The 20,130-nt window shown below is 35.4% G+C and overlaps 1 protein-coding gene and 1 long non-coding RNA gene across 2 annotated transcripts; one reads left to right on the top strand and one right to left on the bottom strand.

Annotated features, from left to right (window-relative positions):
* Window positions 1–1,771: 1,771 nt before the first annotated feature.
* On the bottom strand, window positions 1,772–12,717 carry LOC148675903 (uncharacterized). The gene is made up of 2 exons (XR_015925074.1): window positions 12,146–12,717; window positions 1,772–3,258 (listed from the first exon to the last, which is right to left on the bottom strand). It is a non-coding gene; the product is annotated as an uncharacterized LOC148675903 (long non-coding RNA).
* Window positions 12,718–14,054: 1,337 nt separating this feature from the next.
* On the top strand, window positions 14,055–17,854 carry LOC148675902 (POU domain, class 3, transcription factor 3-B). The gene is made up of 2 exons (XM_088597583.1): window positions 14,055–16,065; window positions 16,379–17,854. Exons 1-2 carry the CDS (start codon window positions 14,842–14,844, stop codon window positions 16,475–16,477), a joined length of 1,323 nt encoding a protein of 440 aa, XP_088453709.1. The 5' UTR covers window positions 14,055–14,841; the 3' UTR covers window positions 16,478–17,854.
* Window positions 17,855–20,130: the final 2,276 nt, after the last annotated feature.

Here is a 20,130-nt window from a genome sequence, read left to right as displayed (position 1 = left end):
TGTCATTTTAAAATATTGACATTCAGAAAAATAATTGCTGGAGATGCATATTAAATCTGGATTTATTACTACGAAGCTTATGTACAATCTGTGCGAGAGCAGTAAGGTTCTCCAAACTAAGGAGAAAATCTTTAGGTGTAGAAATGCAGCTGTTTTGAAAATGAATTGAAACTTCCATGCATTGTTTTTATTAGTCATAGTTAAACTACTAAAAATGTTCTTTCTAGATCTTGGTCTTTTAAAAACATCCATCAAAGTATGGAAAGGTTCTCTTTCATAACCAAATGTATATAAAAGGTTTCATAACCAAATGTATATAAAAGGGAATTCATCAGTAGTAACTGGAAACACAAGGAGGGCTTCAGTGTTTATCTGTACATCCAGTCTTGCTGTTGTCGGTGCTGAATAGCTCATTTGTTGGAAGCTCTTCAGAGACAGTGTATGCGACTGAACCCGAGAGCCCTGGATATTACTGTGAGAGTCGTGATCAAACTTGACAATTAACATTTGGGGCAGAAACGAAACACCGAATGTTATGAGGAAACAGTGTTGATTCTGAAACTCTTTTGAATTTAAAATTAATTCCCTTTTTTTCCTTTAAGCATTCCTGGAATAAAACATTTCACGTGTTTCAAAGCTTTAAAAACGACACACCTTTATGAAATGAGACTGAACTGGATGTTTTTGCTTCAGATAATAACATAAACAGGCAGCTTATATCATTTGCATTTATTTATTTCCTGCTTGTTGCATATTCTCATATATAGGTGCTATATGTTCTGTGTGCTTTTTTTATTTTTTCACCTTATGCTATTAGATATTTCCTATTGTGACTAAGCAACATAAAATCCAATGCAAAGAGTTTGAAAATCTGGAGAACATGGAAAGATCTACTATCATCTCTCATCATATTGATTTCCTTCCTCCATATTCTTCCAGGCTGATAACTTTAACAAGTCCTTTGAGAAGCTATTTTCATGAGAACAGTTTAAGTACTGAATTGCGTATTGAGAGAAGGAGGCTCACTGTGAACATTGAAACTGAAAAGCAACCACATTTCTTATTGTTCTATGGTGAATATTAAAGATTTGTAAATGTAAATTATCCTACAACTAAAACAATTGCTTTAGGTAGGCCACATTGTTCCAGTCCAAGAATTTAAACAAGACAGCACGTTAACATCCTTATTTATAAAAGCATGTCTTATGATTTTAATGACCAAGCACTCAGGGCCTTGGTGTTAGATCATAATGCCCCCTGTCAGTGGCACCCTTACAGGAGCAACTTTTTTCTTAAGGGGCTTCCCATCACAGTACTGACCAAGCCCAGTTTTGCTTAGCTTCTGAGATCAGACAAGATCAGACTAAAACATGGTAAGACTGTTGTAATGAAGCAGCTTTATAGTGGTTACTTGAATGTGTTAGAATTATGTTTAAAAGCATTATGTTGATAAAGATAAATAATTTAATTATTTTATGCATTCATTTTGATAGATAATATTTGAATAGTTCAGAAGAAAATAATACAGTGGCACTACACAAAAGTAAAATGTAACTTTGTTTCATATATTACTTACATCACTCTTCACCTGGAAACGAAATGTCTTTATGTCAACAACGAGAATCAACTTACCTTAGTTAGTTAGCCAGTACATTTAGTTTATAATTTTATTTCATCCCTACTTTCATAGTTTTACTTTTTAAAAAAAACTTCTCTCTGCAATATGTTTGCTGGAAATACCTATTTCTGGAAATGGTCAAGTGATTCTAAGTCTTTTTCAAAATATGTTGAATAATGCAGAATAAACTAATTGACACTGTGATCTAATCATTTTGAACTGAATTCTAATTTACACTTTATTTTTTAGATATAAACCGATCAATAATCTTAACAAAATGTTCAGCATTTTGAATTTTTTACCCAGACAAGTACATACAGTAGGCAACCAAATTGGCAGTTATTTCATTTATGGCTTCTTATTTCATATTCTAGTGTGCTCACTTTCACAGAACTGAGTAGGCACTGTTGATTCCAGTGAAAATATGTCTAAAAAGTGTTTACATTTTGAAGAAGTCAGATGAAGGAACATCTGTGATATTTCTTCTTGTCAGATGACAGGAATACAAGGAATGGTACAACATGAAGAAATTGACTCTGCATTATCATCATGTACAGTTTATATACCTGCATATACCTGTATATACACGTACATGTCCAGAAATTATGATTCTGAAATGCCTGGGCAAGGTGAGATACAGAATAGTACAAGAAAGATATAAAAAAGATATCAAAAGCTGACAGACATTTTTGTGTAATAATTTCTTGTTTCATTATGAGAAGAAAAATTATACTTGCATGGTGCGCTAATACTAAATCCAAAATGCCACTTGAATTTGTCCATATTCAAGAAGAGCAATACTTGTGTTTTTACAGTATATTTTTCATCACAAGTCCAGGGGTGCGTTCATTAAATACTAGCATGCTGGGAAGTGCGTAGGTCGGTTAATGCTTTTCCTGTTATGCTAATTCTTTCTTAATACCGTTTTTTTTTCTGGAAGGCCTATTTATCATGCAGAGGAAGCCTAGTAAAGTTTTTAATGGCACCGGTAAACTTTTAAGCCACTCAAACTGGTATAAACCTTTAATTTAGTCCTTTTAACAATCAGTTTATGGGGTGCTGGTAATCGCTACCAAAATGGATACAATATGAATGAAATTTCAAGGGTATAAGAAATCCAAGCTCCTGTTTTTTTTTATTTAAAGTTTATGCAATATATACAAATTAGATGTACATTTGTTTGGCAACATGTTACAAATGTTTAAAAGATTGCAGATGCTTTTGTTCCCATTTTTAGCTGAACTCCAAGAATTTCAAGCCAAAGTTTTGAAATATGTTTAATTTCCTGCTTCCTACTGTACCTGCACAGCTCAATTCTAGCTCCTACAAAACAAGATTAGGCAATAAAACACAACAGCAAATCCTGAAGCCCTTCACATAATGAACTGTTACTATGAGAAATAAAAACACAAAATGTACTACTCCTTTTTTTCATTTTAACAACTGCATTTGCATATCTTTATAGTCTACCAAAGAAAACAGCCTGCAGCATCAATATTCAAGCAGTAAAGCACTTTCCTTCTTAGAAAAAAAACAGAAGATGGGCAAAACTCTCTAGATTGTGTCCATTCTCCTTCAGATGCAATACCTGGTTTTGGAGCTTGCTTCAAGGGTGATGCTGAGTAGCATATGAGTTATTCCTGTTGGAGCAAGAATCAAAATTTAAACAATTAGCAACATATCATTACCAGAACTACACAAAACTGCATATGCATCTTGGCATTACTACTAATCATGCAAATTGGTAAAAATACAAAAAATGATATTCCTTCCTGTTAATTTTAATTTCATAAACATACGTCCCCTCAATCATTATGGTACCAGCATTGTGTTGACAGAAAAAAATGAATATTGTAGCTATTTAGATTTAATAGTTTCAAAACAATAGATTCAAAAAGAACAAAGCATGTTATTGATGGGTTTTAGTTTTATCATTCATAGGACTAATATTGATATTTAACTGCCACTTTAATTTGTTAATATGTGCAAAAAAATTGTTTCTTAGTACATTACTATTACTATCGTATGCTGAAACGATCATATTATGTGTTAATATTATACTGTACGTATCCAAGGAAGAAGAAAAATGAATTCATTCCTTTGCTATTTTCCACTTAATCAAATTTGAAACATATATGTTACTTTCACAATTACACAGCCTCTTAAAGAAGATAGTACATGTCAAGTTTTTAGTTTATCTTAATATATTATAAGGAGAAATAACAAAAATCATGCAAGCAGCATATGTCCACTGTACAAAATTAATCTTCATTCTGTATCTCTAGAGGATACATTAAAATAGATTATGTAAAATAACATCAGGAGTAATACACTTTGCAATTCTGTACAGAGTAAGATGTATCTTAATTCAAACTAGATGTATTTTAATCTAGAATGAGTTGTTCTCCAATGGTCATTAAGCATATACCACTCACAAGGTGAAACTTGAAAACATGATTTCAAGTTTATCGAAGAATGCAAAAGTTCATCGGTATCTGATTGCTGACCTTATGACTTCATGACATATTAAAGTTAGAAAACTATGAAGGAGGAAAAAGGGAAAATAGTTTTTAGGTTCAATAATAACTTTAAAAAGCTCTTTTTTGTATTTTAGTTATGCTTTTTCTCAATGTTTCAATATTGGTAAAAGTACTGATGTTGTAGATGGCATTTTGATAAGAAGGCAAAAATGTGCATATGTAGTTGCATTCTTGTTTTATTTACAGTCACCAAAATGTTTGAAGTTTTAAATAAATACTCCCCTCTTTACAGGTGATAGATGGCATGTTTTACAAAATGTTAAGATGCAACTTTCTTCAGCCTGCTTTCCTCACTTAATGTTACACATCATAAAACTCTCATTGCATTTCCCACATTTTCACGAACAGTCATCCAGACAGTTCATTGTTAAGTAGGTATTTAAGAGTATCTTCTTGGTAAACTATTTTTAACACCACCAGATCTCAGGAATTCCATATTCACTGCCAAATGGTTTCTTTTAATCTGAAATATTAGTTTCATTTTTAATGTTTTGAAATGATTATTAATTGCCCATTTCAGTTTTTTAACTCTATTTTAAAAAGCAGCTTGAGTCAGAAACAAATTAATGACATTTTAATGTGTATGTGAATGCTTGTATTTATTGAATACCTTGTTTTTCGTAATGCAGATAATATAGAGTCTATAGCATTTGACTCATGTATTATGGAGCTGCTCAAGTTACATTCATTTGAAGTGCATGGGGAGAGTACTTCCTATGTTATAAGTGGCATTAAGACTTTCCACATTTCATATCCATATACAGTAGCATGCATTCTTATTTAAGCATGTTTATCATGTACATATCTAAAATGATTAATACTTTGTTGTACATACAATAATTTTGAGAATCCTTAGAGGGTTTGTCTGCTAAATACATTTAGAACTAACAAATTCATAATTAAACCAAAATTATTAGGAGTATGATAGTTAGTAGACTAACTGGGTTAACATCTGATCAATCTAAACAAATGAATACAAATATATTTGTTATATCTAATTTGATTAAAATGGACATACTTGTATTATGTACAAAACACCAGACTGTGACATGAGACGCGGAGATGATCTTATTATTGAATGCCTAATTTAAAAACATGATTGTCTTACCTAGTCAACAAAACTGTCTATGTATTGTTGTCCTTCTCCTTTATTTGTAAAAGCACTCAACTCCACGTGGCTATTTCCAGATATTGCACTTCTAGCAATTTCAAAGATGAAATAAGTATTCCATTACATGTTTTACTGTTTCATCTTGTACATGCAAATGTCAATTCTGGATCGTTCCCTTTTTCAAGCTCCATTTTACAAAAAGGCCGACTGCCAGTCATCGGTGAGTAATCATAACACAGTGGGCATTTGGTGCATTTCAATGTTCCATGCCGGCACCAAAAAGCCAATGTAATATTATTTACAAAGGGCAAATGAGCTGAAAGGTTGTTAGAAAGAAATATAAAGTCTAACAATGTTGAGCCAAGGTAAAATGAACGTGCACAAACACTGTAGTTTCCTTAAGAATAAGACATGTATAGGGCGAGCTCGTTTATGCGCAAATAGGTCTGTCTCCAGGAAACAGGCAGAAAAACATAAGTGTTCTACATTTAATGAACATATAAATCAAGATTTCCCAGATGCAGACGTGACCACACTCATGATAAAAAATGCTGCTAACAACATAAGCCAAACAGAGTAATGGAAAGCAGTTAAGGGTGGCTGCTAAACATATATAATTCTGTATATATTTTTATAAGTAAAATGAAAAACAATTACCATAACACCCTACTTTTGCGTAAAATTCGAAAATCTTATGATATAGATAAGTCTGACTGCTATAATATCCTTAGTGTTTTCTTATACATTAATTGTAAGAAATAGATTTCAAATTGTATTGCTTAGGTCATATTCTCTTGGATTGTGTTTATAAGATACTCTTTGAAACTTTTTGACCATGAGACACTTACAAGATTTCATTTTAGTTCTAAACAAAGGCAATAAATTCTCAATATATTTCTCAACATCCATGAGGTACTGAATCTGCTTCTTTAGAAAACTTAACACATCATTGAACGTCACAACTTTTTAATCTGTGTAATGTGGTTAGTTATAAAAATGTTCCGTTATAAGGCAGGTTCGTGCAGTGCTTTCATATATCTACACACTTCTCAAATTTCCTAAGTGTGATTCCTACAGTATTTCTAAAAAAACATAAAGCCATTACTTTTCTTCCATTGTAAGGAATACAGCATAAAGGAATTTGTACTTCAGTGTAACGTACTAAACTGTTTATTTTCTACCCATTTAAACTAATGACTATTAAACAGCACAGCTTGTATTACAAAATCAAACATAAGAAAAATTACAGCTCCATTATTTTACTTGCATTACCTGTAATAGGCAATGTATTGTCTTAAGTATTTATTGCACAGGCACAGTCTTCTTTATAGCAGAACATCCACAGATTTATAGCATTGGCAGGATGTGCATTACATTATTCTTTTTAAAGCATGTGCTGTTATTTTCTCTATGTTGTAATTTTTCCTCGCATTCTCCACAATGCCACGTCATTGTTTTGTTTAACCCAAACAATCTTAAAAAATAATTCCACCTAAATGGATTTTTATCTCATTGAGAGATTAAGTTTCCCCAGTCCTTCATTCTCTAGTCTTAGACAGGTTCATAGTGGCAAGCTCTTGGTTGTGTCAGCCACATATTGGTTGGTTTCTTTTGTGTCTCTGGTCAAGGAGAACTTAAAACACAAGTACAATGGGTTTAGGGCACGGCGTAAGACAATAATGTTGCAGAAGTGGTAGTAAATGTTGATATTTTTATTAGAATAAGAGGAGGTTACTTGAGGTGTTCAGTTTCCCCCACGATCCAATTTTATTAGGATTTAGTCTGATTTGTGTTAGGAATCCCTGGGGAAATAAATACTTTGATTAATGTAATCCTGGGCTGGGATGTGCCACATGCCCCTCTCCCAAGAGAACAGCCCTGTTTGACAAACAAAAACAAAGCAGCCACTATTGCAATCTGCACCCAGGTTTTTAACACAATGGATACATTTTATCAAATGGGGGTACCAGCTATTTTTTTCTTTTTTAAGCTTTGTAATGAAGGAGGGTTTTTTTATTCCTTATGTTCACATTTGTGTGTGTCTGCAGGACAAAAGCTGAGGCTATTGTTAAAAACAAAAACATTTCTCTATTTGCTAGCTAGACTTTTATAACATTATATGTGATATGTATGTGCATGTATATGAACACCCCATGCCATCTGATGAGAGAGAGCCTCCAGATCAATTCTCATTCAATACCACTCTTCTAAATAATCCACTTTAACAAAACACTGAAGCCCTTAAACCTGCAGAAAGTCTCTTTTGCATCAGTCCTCTTCTCAAAAAGCCTTGGAAATCAAAGTGATGAAAAAATAGTTCGAAAAGTGCATTTTATTGCATCCGTGCTACCTGCTCAACAAGACCACTCTTCGCCGTATTTAATAACAGACAAATTTGCACAATGTAACTAAAAACACATGAAAACGTCCAGGAAAACAAAACCCCCCTAATTCATTTTTTCTACACATATGAGCCAGCCATTGTTTTTAAAGAGAAAATGTCACAAGTGTAATGAATTATTACAGTTCTTATAATGTCGTGGAGTTCCGAAATCTGGAGATTCTGTGCTGTTGCTTCACAGATTCCTATTCCTTCACAGATTTATTTAAAAATCTCACATCATAATAAAACAACTGAAGCATTCACAAAGATACATAAAGCTTGTTTCACATATTTGGTCTGTAATTTTAATAAAAGTTACATATCTTCGTCTATGTCTATATCTATATCTATATTTGAATCCAGAATCAACAAGGGGAAGTAGCTTAGGATAAAATAATCTGATTTATAGCATACATTTCTTTTTTTCAGTGTAATGATACGTAAATAAGATACATACAATAAAATGTGCCAAGCTACTGTGTATGAATACTTCAAAGTCTATCTACTTGTATGATTTGTAAAAATCATATATTGATTTCAAATAAAAAGAAAAGTAATTAGCAAGGGATAGTTTACATTTATTATAAACATTGTAGAATTTAAAATCAGATAATACATAAAATACACAGGCTTCCAATAGTATATTGTTTCAGATAAACCTTAATACTAAGAACAGTATTAATTATTAATAGAAGGAATACTAGGTAATGGAGCTTAAGAAACATTGCTTACCAAACATCTTGAAAACTATTTCCAAAAATGAAATAAGTTTATTTATCAAAAACTGGGCTACATAGTTCTCAAAACTGCTTGTGTATAATCTTTCCACTTGTCGAACTAGGCTATCTCATAAGCCTTACACAGTAAAAACGGAGAATCTTAATTATATATACGACATTACTAAGACTTTGCTTTAATTAAATGGATACATTACGCATAAACGGTACGAAGTTACAAACTGTTCTAAATTAATTTTATTAGGGTTAGCCTTGGATGTAAGAAGAACACGTTATTAACGTGTTTAACGATTTGCATATACTTGGACCAAGTGAACAGGATAAATTATGCATTCTGTAACTGTAATTAAAACTTGTGTGGTAATGATTAATGTTTTTTAAATAACATCAGACTTAGTGTATTAGGAATTTACGATTAATTCATTTAATTTTACTTATTTGACCTGGATCTTCAAAGGAAAGAAAATTTTAAAAGATATATGTCAGTAGCTGTTGAATGACTAGGTATTTGGTATTTATTTGTTTTTTGACGCTTCTGATCACATTTCTGGAGTTTTGGAGGAATTAGTAATATAATCAAACATATCAGGACAAAGCCCTTTCAAACTTTTTGTTGACTCCACGTAGCTATTAACATCGTTTGTAATGACGTGATGACATAGCGAGTTGCTTCCAGCGACTCAGTACTTGATTTTGCTTTTCATTTTTCTTCCATGAAATTGTACTAACTGTAAAACCCAATCAAAGAGTGATATATACATTCTCCTTCCGTTTAATAAAATAAAACATGGAGCTCATTCATTTACGATATCCTGTTAATGTTAGTGTGAAAGATCGTGTATGTCTGCATTTCAAAATAAGTCGTTGAACTTTTAAATTGGATGTCCCACTAAAGTGCGTCTTACTTTAACAATGCTCACTGTACTTCACCGTCTAAAGAAATAAGTAAAGGTGCGTGTGAACGGCCTGGGATATTTCATTACATCATTACCAAGCGCACGGCGTTGAGACACTGGGTGGGACACTGATGATGACATTCAATTAAAAGCCTTTGGTAATAAAAGGCAAAGAAGTTTTCGATCCTGAAGAACAGTTCTGCTCTTGTAGCGCAGCGTTTGCAATCGGTTACTTTAAAGCATTGGGAGATACAGATTCGATTAAATCTATTTTTCTGCGTCTTTTCGGGAAAGGGAAATGTGGAGGAACTGCAGTGTCATAAAAGGTATTATAAAAAATGTTCGTCTGAGCAATACATTGATAGATGCATCATCATATCATCTTCGTTTTCTCAAAGATCAATATTATTAATATTATGAGAAAAGGGTACATGTGGTGGCAAGTAAAAACGGTATTATTTTAAATACAAAATGCAAACATTTGATTCACCAGTTCTGTACAACTATAGAGAAGGAAAACGTGTTTGTGTAAAAGCAGTCTAATTTAGTCAACCTATATACAATTTAGAAATCTTCCACACAGTTTCTAACTATAAAATAATAAGAATGAAGTATTTATTCATATTAACCTCTCTCTTTCACATAGCAGTTAGATACAATGCCTATGTACCTAACATCATATACAATATACATATGCATGACTATACATACAGTATATAGTCATATACAAACTTCGAAAGTGTACCCAAAGCGAACATTGCATGCAAATCATATGATTTAAATAAGTTAAATACAAAAACAAATGTCAGATTGGTTTCTATTTTAATAAGGCTCCACGGGGGAAAAAAAATCATAAAACATTATTTCTGCAGAAAATTAAGATGGGTTATGACAGTGGGTCACTTTTAATACTTCGTTTACACTTTGCATAGGCTACAAAATTTCTTGCTAATCTTTTAGCAGTCTTTGAGGAGAGACAAATCCTATTTGTTCTAGAGCACTTTCTTTAAAAAAAACGAATTGGTGCGCTGACGTTGAATACCTTCATACAAAATCAGAAAAACTGGGAGATGAATTAAGCCACGTTTTAAGGAGTATTATTCTTCCCTGTTCTAAAAAAGAAACCTGAACTCTCTTAACTAAAACCATATGCTTTCACTAAAACAATCCAGCCTATCAAGATTTCACTGATGCCATATTAAACCATGTTTCACTGCAAAGGTAAAACAGCAATTAATAATACAGTAACTGCCTTTGGAACCATCTAACCGCATACGTTGGAAGTTAAGATCCACTATGTATTAACAAAAATTCGGCAAATTACATTGGGGAATAGGATAATTTTTCATCCATTTCAAAATACGTGTTTGAAAGGAGAAGGGTGACTGTTAATATTTTATTTAATTATTTTCTTCTCTGTCTTTTTAGGCTCAAGAAAATTCTAAAATCCTTTCGGTAGCTGTGCATAGGGTAGTACTTACCAAAGTTGCGCGCACGAATAAGCGCGACCCCTGCTGGTCTGATATGTTTTTCTTTGTTAACTCCAATTAAACTGCAAAGTTATTTGGGGTTTTGTAAAAAAAAAACAACAACTCGCGTAAAATGTATAAATTAATAGACTACCATTAACGGTTTTAAAATAAATTTAAATGTCCATGATAAAATAATAGGTTATGTCATGGAAGGCCCGAGTTGTTAGTTTGGCTTCCTTGCGAGATCATCTTGGCTAAACTAGAAGCCCTTTATTCTCAAGTCCAGTGCACAAACATATAGCTTAATGTGACTAGTGTTCCTTCTTTTATTCAGTTCACCATGGCAACCAAAATGCTGGGCTCAGAAATGTTCCCCATCAAGGAAACAAATGATCTTCAGGGAGCAGCTCTATGTGGCATCTGTTCCAATAGGGGCAGATAAAGTTAACCCGTGAGAAAACACAGCGAACAAATTCAAAATCAACTACAAAGTGCACGGTGTGGAAGTACACAAACACATAAATGAATAAATTCTAAATATTTGTAAATATGACATTATATGTTAGTGATAAATAGAAGCTACACTTTCTGGAGATTTTCATTCATTACATAGGTTGTATTTATGATATAAAATCACAAAAACGTAATTTCGTGAAATACTGTTAGCTTTAAGCAACGCGCAATTTTATTCTATTTTTTCTACTGGTAAGTGCTCAGTTACACTTCCAACACTACTGCTGTTAGTAGTAGGCGTCGTTACTTTTAAGTGTTGTTACCTTTGCTGTAGGAGTATGCACACGGATGTTATTTTGTGAACATTACCGTTGGTGCTACTTCTCATTTCTCAATTCTCAATTCTCGTACAAACATATTAAAGTGAAGCTGTTTTATGGCGAGGAATCAGGATACGTAAACTACTAGAAATCCACTTCTACGCGACTCTTCGAGAAAATAAAACCAAAGGGTATCCTGGTTAGTTTTGATTGATTGTGCTTTCTGCGGTGGACATTCACTACAGAACCGCTCTGCTTAACCGTCTGTTCACTGTTCATAAACCAGAGGTTATAAATGAAATCCTATACAAAGATTTGATTGTTTTTAGGTTTGCAAAAGCAAAAATTATTTTGTGTCTATATTACATCACCGTTTTAAGACTATTTTCCCAAAAATGCTTCAAATGGCACAGAGATTCAAATCTATATACCCAAATAAAGATACATCGCTTTAATTCCTCTTTATGGTATATATGTATACGCGCACAAAATTATGCATGTAGTCTGCTTTTATGCAATAAACATTGGTGCTTAAAGTGTTTTTTCCTTTTTTCTCAATCGACAATTTAACTCTAAGAAGAACACGTTTAAAGGCAGAGTAATGCATTCACTTACCATCTGAAAATCCCAGAATACACAGAAAATCAATGTTTGATTTCTATTTTGTTGAATTTAATGATCGAATTTCTCTTTCTCCTCTCCCACGAAAGGATCCTTCCTAATGATTTTCCTTTGCACTGACTCAACTGAGCAGTGCTCTCCTCCGCTCGTCTATTATTTTCACTAAAATATATGAAAATTTATGCAAATGAAAATCAGCACTAACTGTTCGTCTCTTGTTATACTTCGGGATTTTTTTTTTCTCTTTTTTGCATACAAAACAAATGAACTCCACAGCGGGATGCGGGGACAAAAACACCAAAACAAAACCAAAAAAGAAAGGCAAAACTTGAAAACATGAACATTTTTCTTTTTTTTTTTCTTGTTTTTCCTTTTAACTGTTTTGGAAGAAAAGTGACTTCTCTTTATACAGCGGCGCTCTCACGTTTCAGCGGGCCACATGAGACGCCCTTTGAAAGCGTGCACTGTGAAATGCATAGCAGTAATTTAGACAAAATCCTCACTGTATATTAATGAAAGACGGCCCCATGGCACCGTTCCTATCCTCCCCATTCAATGTAAACAAAACCACGAGACTCGCTTGGTTTTTGAGCCTGATCCAAGCAAAATCTGCTGGGAAGGAAAACATGGGGTTCTGGCACTCACTATTCAAACGTCTGCACCTGGATATCTGCGTTTTTTAATCAATGAAATCTGTGTTTGATCCTCAAGTTTAATATATATATAGGAGATATATATTTTAAAGTGATATATTAGGATAATATAGATTTAGAATAATATAAGGTCTGGTCACCGGCCTGGCCATGACCTGTAGATGTAGCATTTATACCCTGCACTGAAAGTGAGAATACCACTCTAGCGTGCAAGCAAAAACTGGATTGATTCCTAAATAAATTCACTAAGCCTCGTGTTAGTTTGTCCATCACGCAAATACTGCCTACTTTAAATGGGGGGATATGCCCAAGTTCATGTACTCATTTACACTTTTAAAAACACCTATAAATTACGAAGGTTATGTGGCATGGCGCTCCTATCTCTACAATCAGAATGTTCTATTTCTGTATCTAGATTTGACATTCGTGGGTGCCTTCGTATAAGCAAACGCTGGGGTTGTTTCCTTGCAAATCCCCGAAGGACTGCTCAATTTGCCCTTGTTTTGGTTGCCACTTTCTCTTTTTTCGTGGTTCACTGAGGTTGCCTGTGTGCTGCATTTCCGCTTGGAAGCATCTCTCAAACCCCTTTATTCTGTGTTAACTCCTAAAAGGCCACAACCTTTTTTTTAACTCATTAGCATTTGATATGTAGGAAATTCCTCCAGTATCCTTTATAAATGCAATATTTTTCGTAATTAATCAAAATTGACATTAAATCTTTAGCAATAAATATAACCTTTATATACATAAACACCAGTGTTTTTACTGACTTCGCATTTCAGCTCTGCATAACACTGAGTTCATTACATACGGGGGAACCCTTGACAATGTTTCGTTACATGAAGTAGAAACATGTTTAGCAAACAAAATGAACGTTAATTTATTTTCTTAAATATACTACATTTGTGCGCTTACAATTCTTTGCTATGCGGAGATGTGTTCTTCTTGTTATATATGCAAATGCAAGCTGTCCTTCTATCAACAAAAAGACGCCGGCGATGTGTTGATATTTATTGCCAACGTTCACAACGAATTACTTTTGGCAAAGGTTACTTACTTTCCCTTGCAGTTCATTAAGAGTTAAAGGATCAGGGACAGATTTCCCAAGCTCCACCGACTTTTTTTATTTTTTGCCTAAATTAAAAAGCAGCCAATCGTAACGGCCGGAAGGGGGGGCTGCGCGCCTGGAGCCAGGCTTTCGAGACCTGCCAATCGCGCTGCGGGTAGCCAATCAAGGGGAGTCTTGCACTCGACTTCCTCGTATTTGGGGGAAAGATGTGGACGGTGTGCGCACGCTTGGCAAAGGGTAAACATTCGTGTGTCCCTGAGCTCTGAGGGAGGGACAGAGAGAGCTGTCAGAGAGAGGGGGAGAGCAGGCGAGTGAGAGAAAGCCAGCTATCAACCACCGTCGTTCACTGTAATACAGGATTGTACTTCAACTGGAGTTAGCGGTTTGCAGGTTTAAATACATCAAAACAGAACAAAGAGAAAGCGGCTGCTGCAATATAAAAGAAAAGGAAAAACAACAAGGAAAGAAAATCTCAGCCGCTAATTTACAAAAGAAGCCAGGAGCTTTTGCCGACAGCTTTTCCATTCAACGAGAAGGAACTAAAAAAGAAAGGATTGCAATTTTTAAGGAAAAGTGCGAAAGATCCATCACTGTTAGAAGTTTGCAACGGGCAAAACTTTTTTTTTGTACTTTCCACTTTAACGAAATAAAACTTTCTCTAAGGACTATACAGGGTTGAAAGGGGCTTTTTTAACTGCTGACTTCTAAACTCAACGTGGATTTTTAAACATCAACAAAGAAAATATAGAGAAATATTACATGCAAAATTTGAGCAACATATGTATATGCCTGTGTCCAAAAACAACAAATATTGTTAAATATACAACCCAACGGTATGAGCCAAAAATCTACCCGGACCTTTAAAGTTTAATTCATGTAATAGAATACCGTCTGCTTGGGAAAAAAAAAAGTTACATAAAGAAGAGGGAGGGGGGACAATCAACGGACTATTCATAAGGGTTAAAGGAATGGCCACTGCCGCTTCCAATCCTTACCTGCCCAGCAACAGCATTCTCTCATCTGGCTCGATCGTGCACTCTGACTCGGGAGGCGGTGGCATGCAACCTGGCAGTGCTGCCGTTACCTCGGTTTCTGCCGGGTACAGAGGAGACCCCACGGCGAAGATGGTACAGAGCGACTTCATGCAGGGAGCCATGGCGGCAAGCAACGGGGGCCATATGTTGAGCCATGCCCATCAGTGGGTAACAACTCTGCCTCATGCCGCCGCCGCTGCGGCTGCAGCCGCGGTGGCAGCGGCGGAAGCCGGATCGCCTTGGTCGTCGAGCCCCGTTGGGATGACGGGAAGTCCCCAGCAGCAGCAGGACGTCAAAAACAATTCGGGCAGGGACGATCTACACACGGGGACGACGCTGCACCACAGGCCCCCTCATCTGGGTCCCCACCAGAGTCACCCAGGGGCTTGGGGGGGTACTACAGCCTCTCACATACCTTCTATAGCCGGGGGACAGCAGCAGCAGTCTCTAATATACTCCCAGCCCGGGGGGTTCACGGTGAACGGGATGCTGAGCCCGCCGCCTGGGAGTCAGAGCTTGGTGCACCCGGGTTTAGTGCGAGGGGACACGCCGGAGCTCGACCACGGGAACCACCACCACCACCATCACCATCAGCATCAGCACCACCAGCAGCACCACGGCGGAGTGAACAGCCACGACCCTCACTCCGATGAGGACACACCGACCTCCGACGACCTGGAGCAGTTCGCCAAGCAATTCAAGCAACGACGGATCAAGCTGGGGTTCACTCAGGCCGACGTCGGGTTAGCTCTTGGCACCTTGTACGGTAACGTCTTCTCCCAGACCACAATTTGCAGGTTCGAGGCACTCCAACTGAGTTTCAAAAATATGTGCAAGCTCAAGCCATTGCTAAACAAATGGTTGGAGGAAGCCGACTCGTCCACCGGGAGTCCCACCAGCATCGACAAGATAGCAGCGCAAGGCAGGAAGCGCAAGAAGCGCACCTCTATCGAAGTGAGTGTTAAGGGGGCATTGGAGAGCCACTTCTTGAAATGCCCAAAACCCTCGGCCCAGGAGATAACCACTCTAGCGGACAGCTTGCAGTTGGAAAAAGAAGTGGTTAGAGTCTGGTTTTGCAATCGGAGGCAGAAAGAAAAAAGGATGACCCCCCCAGGAGTGCAGCAGACGCCGGACGATGTGTACTCTCAGGTCGGAAATGTGAGTGCAGATACACCGCCCCCCCACCATGGACTGCAAACGAATGTTCAGTGAGACATAGAGAACATGCAAACATAATATGTTTTATATATATTATCAGATAGGACACAGACTATCAACAAGATAGCAAAAATACAAAAAATTTTATACTGTGATTGTGAGAGGGAATATAAATAAGACTGCAGATGTGTTTTATATTTTTAAAAAAGAAAAGACAAACCCCCTCCCCAACCCCACCCCAGACGCAACGATAAACTGCATCCAGGGCCTCAAATGTATTAACCTAAAAGGTTCTGTCTGCTCTTTCTTTCAGGGACATTTTTTAGTAGATTACTTAAAAGATGCGAGTCAACCGAGTGACCAGAGGGTGACAACTACAAGTTCGTTCCACCAGGTAATTTTGGCGCACTAACAACATCAGTACGAAAAACGAAGTGTAAGAAATGATATATTTCTATCTATTTTTTGTATTTGGTTTGTTTGAGACCACATGAGCAGGCATTAAAGCACTAAACAAAAAGGAACTGTAAATGATAAGGAGCCAAGAGCAAAAAAAACAAACAAAATAAAATAAAAATAAAACCTGACAACAAATCGAAGAAGATTTCGGACCCACAAAGCTTCAGATGTGTTATAAAGAAGAGGACTGCATGGTTTAATAATTTAAAAAGGAGAAAACAACAACAACAACAACAACAACAACAACAACAAAGAAGGATTGGGGTTCTTAGCCCAAGAACATTTTCTTAAAGACACTGGCCCCGATTTCTTGATCTAAAAGATCACGTCTTTTGAAGATTGTATTTTATTTTGTGGACCGTTCCCGATAAATGGATTTTTTAAAAAAGAGAAAAAAAAGAGACTGATTATCTGCAGCTGCACTTATCTGAAATTCTCCTCTCCTAAAATCCGTTGCCAAGTGTGACTGAATGGGTGCTGTGGATGTATGATGCTGCCATTTCCAAGCAGTGTTTTTTGGTAGGTTTTAATAAACAGACTTTGCAAAAGCCGGCAATATAGATTCACTAGATCAGATACTGATCTTAAAATTTACTTTATATTTTTCATCAAAATGACTTGTTTTAATATTTTATTCAGAATAACTATGGACTGTTGCAAACGGTAATTTATTTTTCCCAGATCTTGTATAACGTGTCTTCTCTTCTTTTTCGTTGTCTTTTTGTTTTATTTTTTTATTATTTTCAAACGAGCACAAATCAAAAGAAACTGATGATATGGACAGTTGTTAGGTAATAAGGGTATATTTTGATGTGATAATTTGATTGTAATTTAATTTGAGTAGTGATTCCGTAAGAGATGACTGAGAAAATAAATTTGTTAGAATGAAATAACGTGGTTGTGTGTGGTGCATATGATAGTGCAGATTTATATTTTAAGAAGAGAATTACACTCAAATTTATATTTTACTGCAATTTTATATTAAACATAAGTATATGACGAAAGCTTGTGTTCTCCATGCTATAACAGTTTCTCCGATGATTAGCAATATTATATTATTTTAAAAACGTATCATCGGTATGAACGTCCTTTAGGTTTTCCAAGAAACTTTGTGGAAAAATCAAACAAAACCTTTAATGTAAGGGACAGGTAAAGATACACTTTACATAATTTCTCATTTTTGAATGAAATGTGATATGCGTCATGAATACCTTCTTCTGTGATACACTTAGCAGCACCATGAACAAACGTTATGGGAACTTTTATTGTATTTGTATATAGAGTATTGTAATTGTATTTATTATATAAAATAGGGTTATTATGTGTGTAACTCGACATCTTGCCGAGCGTATTCCTCTCTTTGAAAACAGGATGGAAAAGGTACAGTACCGGGATTTATGCGGGAGAGCTTAGATGACTTTAGGGTCTACAAGGCAACGCTAGACAATGCCCATTTTCCCATTATCTGTTGAATTATCTGTTGAATTGTTGTCCTTACGAAAAGGATGTCCCGTTATTTTTCGTTTGTATTTTTTTTCAGAACTGCGAAGCACAAAGCGGAGGTTCTAGTATTCGACACATAATAATTCCAACCAAATTGTAAGCAGGCTATACAATACGGGTATCGTTGCATTAGATCTCGCATTTCAATGAAAAGTACATATTCAACTTAACATTTATATTCTCAACATCCAGTAGGTTTCCAAAGAAAAAATGAAAGTGAGTTCTTGATCTTTGGGCGATCGTTAAAATGACACTAATAAGCATCACGGGCTTTTTAAGATATCAAACACAAACAACATATTTTCAGAACTGCGTGTTGTGTTTACGTATATGTTTTAGAAAGGAAAATATGTTTGTTATGACTAATTGGAGATTATTGTGAAATATGTGATTTCTGCTTCCAAGCAATTTATCAATTTTAAGCCTGTGGACTGGTACAAAAACACAAAGTATGAAACTGCCTCTTCAATTTTTGAATGGCAAAGCGCCTGGTTTTGTCTTATAGGAGCCTATGTGGTAGACTCAGCCCATTAGGTGGTTTGTTGTTGTGCAACCCCTTGACATAACGTGTACGCGTATCTTCTCCAGACCTTATTACTAGTAAAATGCGTAACAGCCTTCGGCTTTTCCAATCTCGGAGAACAGTTCGGATCCACATTACCATCAGCTAGTACTGTGAAGATGCTGCACAGATAGTTAAAATATGCAGGGATCAGAATCAGCTTTCATACCGCCAGCTTTCTCATTCTTGTTCATTGTTATGTACTTTTATTGTGGTTCCTTTCGACGTTTTAACTGTTTACTAAACGAATTTTGAAAAAAAACATTGGTTCTACTGTGATCTGAGCTGTGTCTTGATCCTTTCAATTTAGATGATCTCCACTGTTATTGTAAACACCGAGTGAGCGCTGGGGACCGTGTAGATAGATGCTTGCAATAATATTTGAGCTCAGTATGAAAAATGTTCAGCTATTTTTATTAGAATGCGTCTTAATTCAGTAATATGGGGCATCGGAGAACGTATTATTTATTTGAACATACATCAAAGTCGGATCCATGTGATGATTAAATTGATCGAATTTTAACGCTTAAAACGTGCAACATACTGTAGTATAGTATTGAGAAATATACTTTCAAGTGTAATTGTCTAAGTGCAATTCAAGCCAAATAAAGTAAGAGAAGCTGGGTAGTTAGTGTAACGTGATGTTTATTTTATACGTATGCGTGTCTTTGTATTTTATAGTTGTTGACAACAAAGTATTGCATTGGCTTAAGTTTTTAATGAATATAAATAAATACTTATAGCGACACATTTTTTAAACTTGATTCAACAAAGTATCATTCTTTTAGAGACTGTTAAATTCTTAGTTTAATTTATCAACCACATAATGCTTCAGTTGTGCAAATTAGATTATATTATTCTGTATTTAAACAGTGACACAATGAATGAAGTGACGTCAGAGAGGCCTGTACATAGCCCTTTGGCAACCGTTCGTTGTAAATTTAATTAATACGCAACCGAATGTATAATAATAATAGATTCTGTCCAGCACAATCAATATTTTTCTAGAATAAATTATTTGTAATTGATTAAAATTGAAGTAAGAAAATATGTTTTTTCCTTTGGCATTTGTGAGAGGCATTATGAAAAGTGGCATATGAAATATTTATTGAAACGTTCAGTTTAAATTATTTCCTTAAATTAAATGGTTGCATGGAACAACCGACTAGACATGACATTATTTTAAATATCTGATGTAAAGGGAACTAGAGTTTATGCAGGATCTGACCGAAAGAAAGAGGACGATTTCTGTAATGTGTGAATGGGTCCTGCCTCAAAAAAGTTTTTGTATGCTTTGTTTTTAATTCAACAGACACATTATATATATCATTCCGTTATTCTAAACCGCACGTATTCCCTGCTATGTGCTTTTGTTTTCGGGTTTTTCCAGTAACTATGGCCTATAACCTGTTACAGGACATTTTTGTTTTGTAGTCTTATTGTAGAAAATATTAGACATACAGAAAGAGATGTGTTTGCCTATATTCTGAGATTTGAGGTATTGGCTAAGGTTTATCCCACACCTTATACTGGTGGTGATT

Source organism: Lepisosteus platostomus, chromosome 2 (genome assembly GCF_059453375.1).
Source record: "Lepisosteus platostomus isolate fLepPlt1 chromosome 2, fLepPlt1.hap1, whole genome shotgun sequence".
Lineage (NCBI taxonomy): Eukaryota > Metazoa > Chordata > Actinopteri > Semionotiformes > Lepisosteidae > Lepisosteus > Lepisosteus platostomus.
This window is presented reverse-complemented; position numbering and strand designations above follow the sequence as displayed.

What these genes read in the sequence shown, in the direction of transcription:
- LOC148675902 (XM_088597583.1), top strand. Translation starts at nt 14,842, where the DNA reads ATGGCCACTGCCGCTTCCAATCCTTACCTGCCCAGCAACAGCATTCTC. An exon ending in TGTACTCTCAGGTCGGAAAT is followed by an intron (nt 16,066 to 16,378) that starts GTGAGTGCAGAT and finishes TCTTTCTTTCAG; the next exon opens with GGACATTTTTTAGTAGATTA.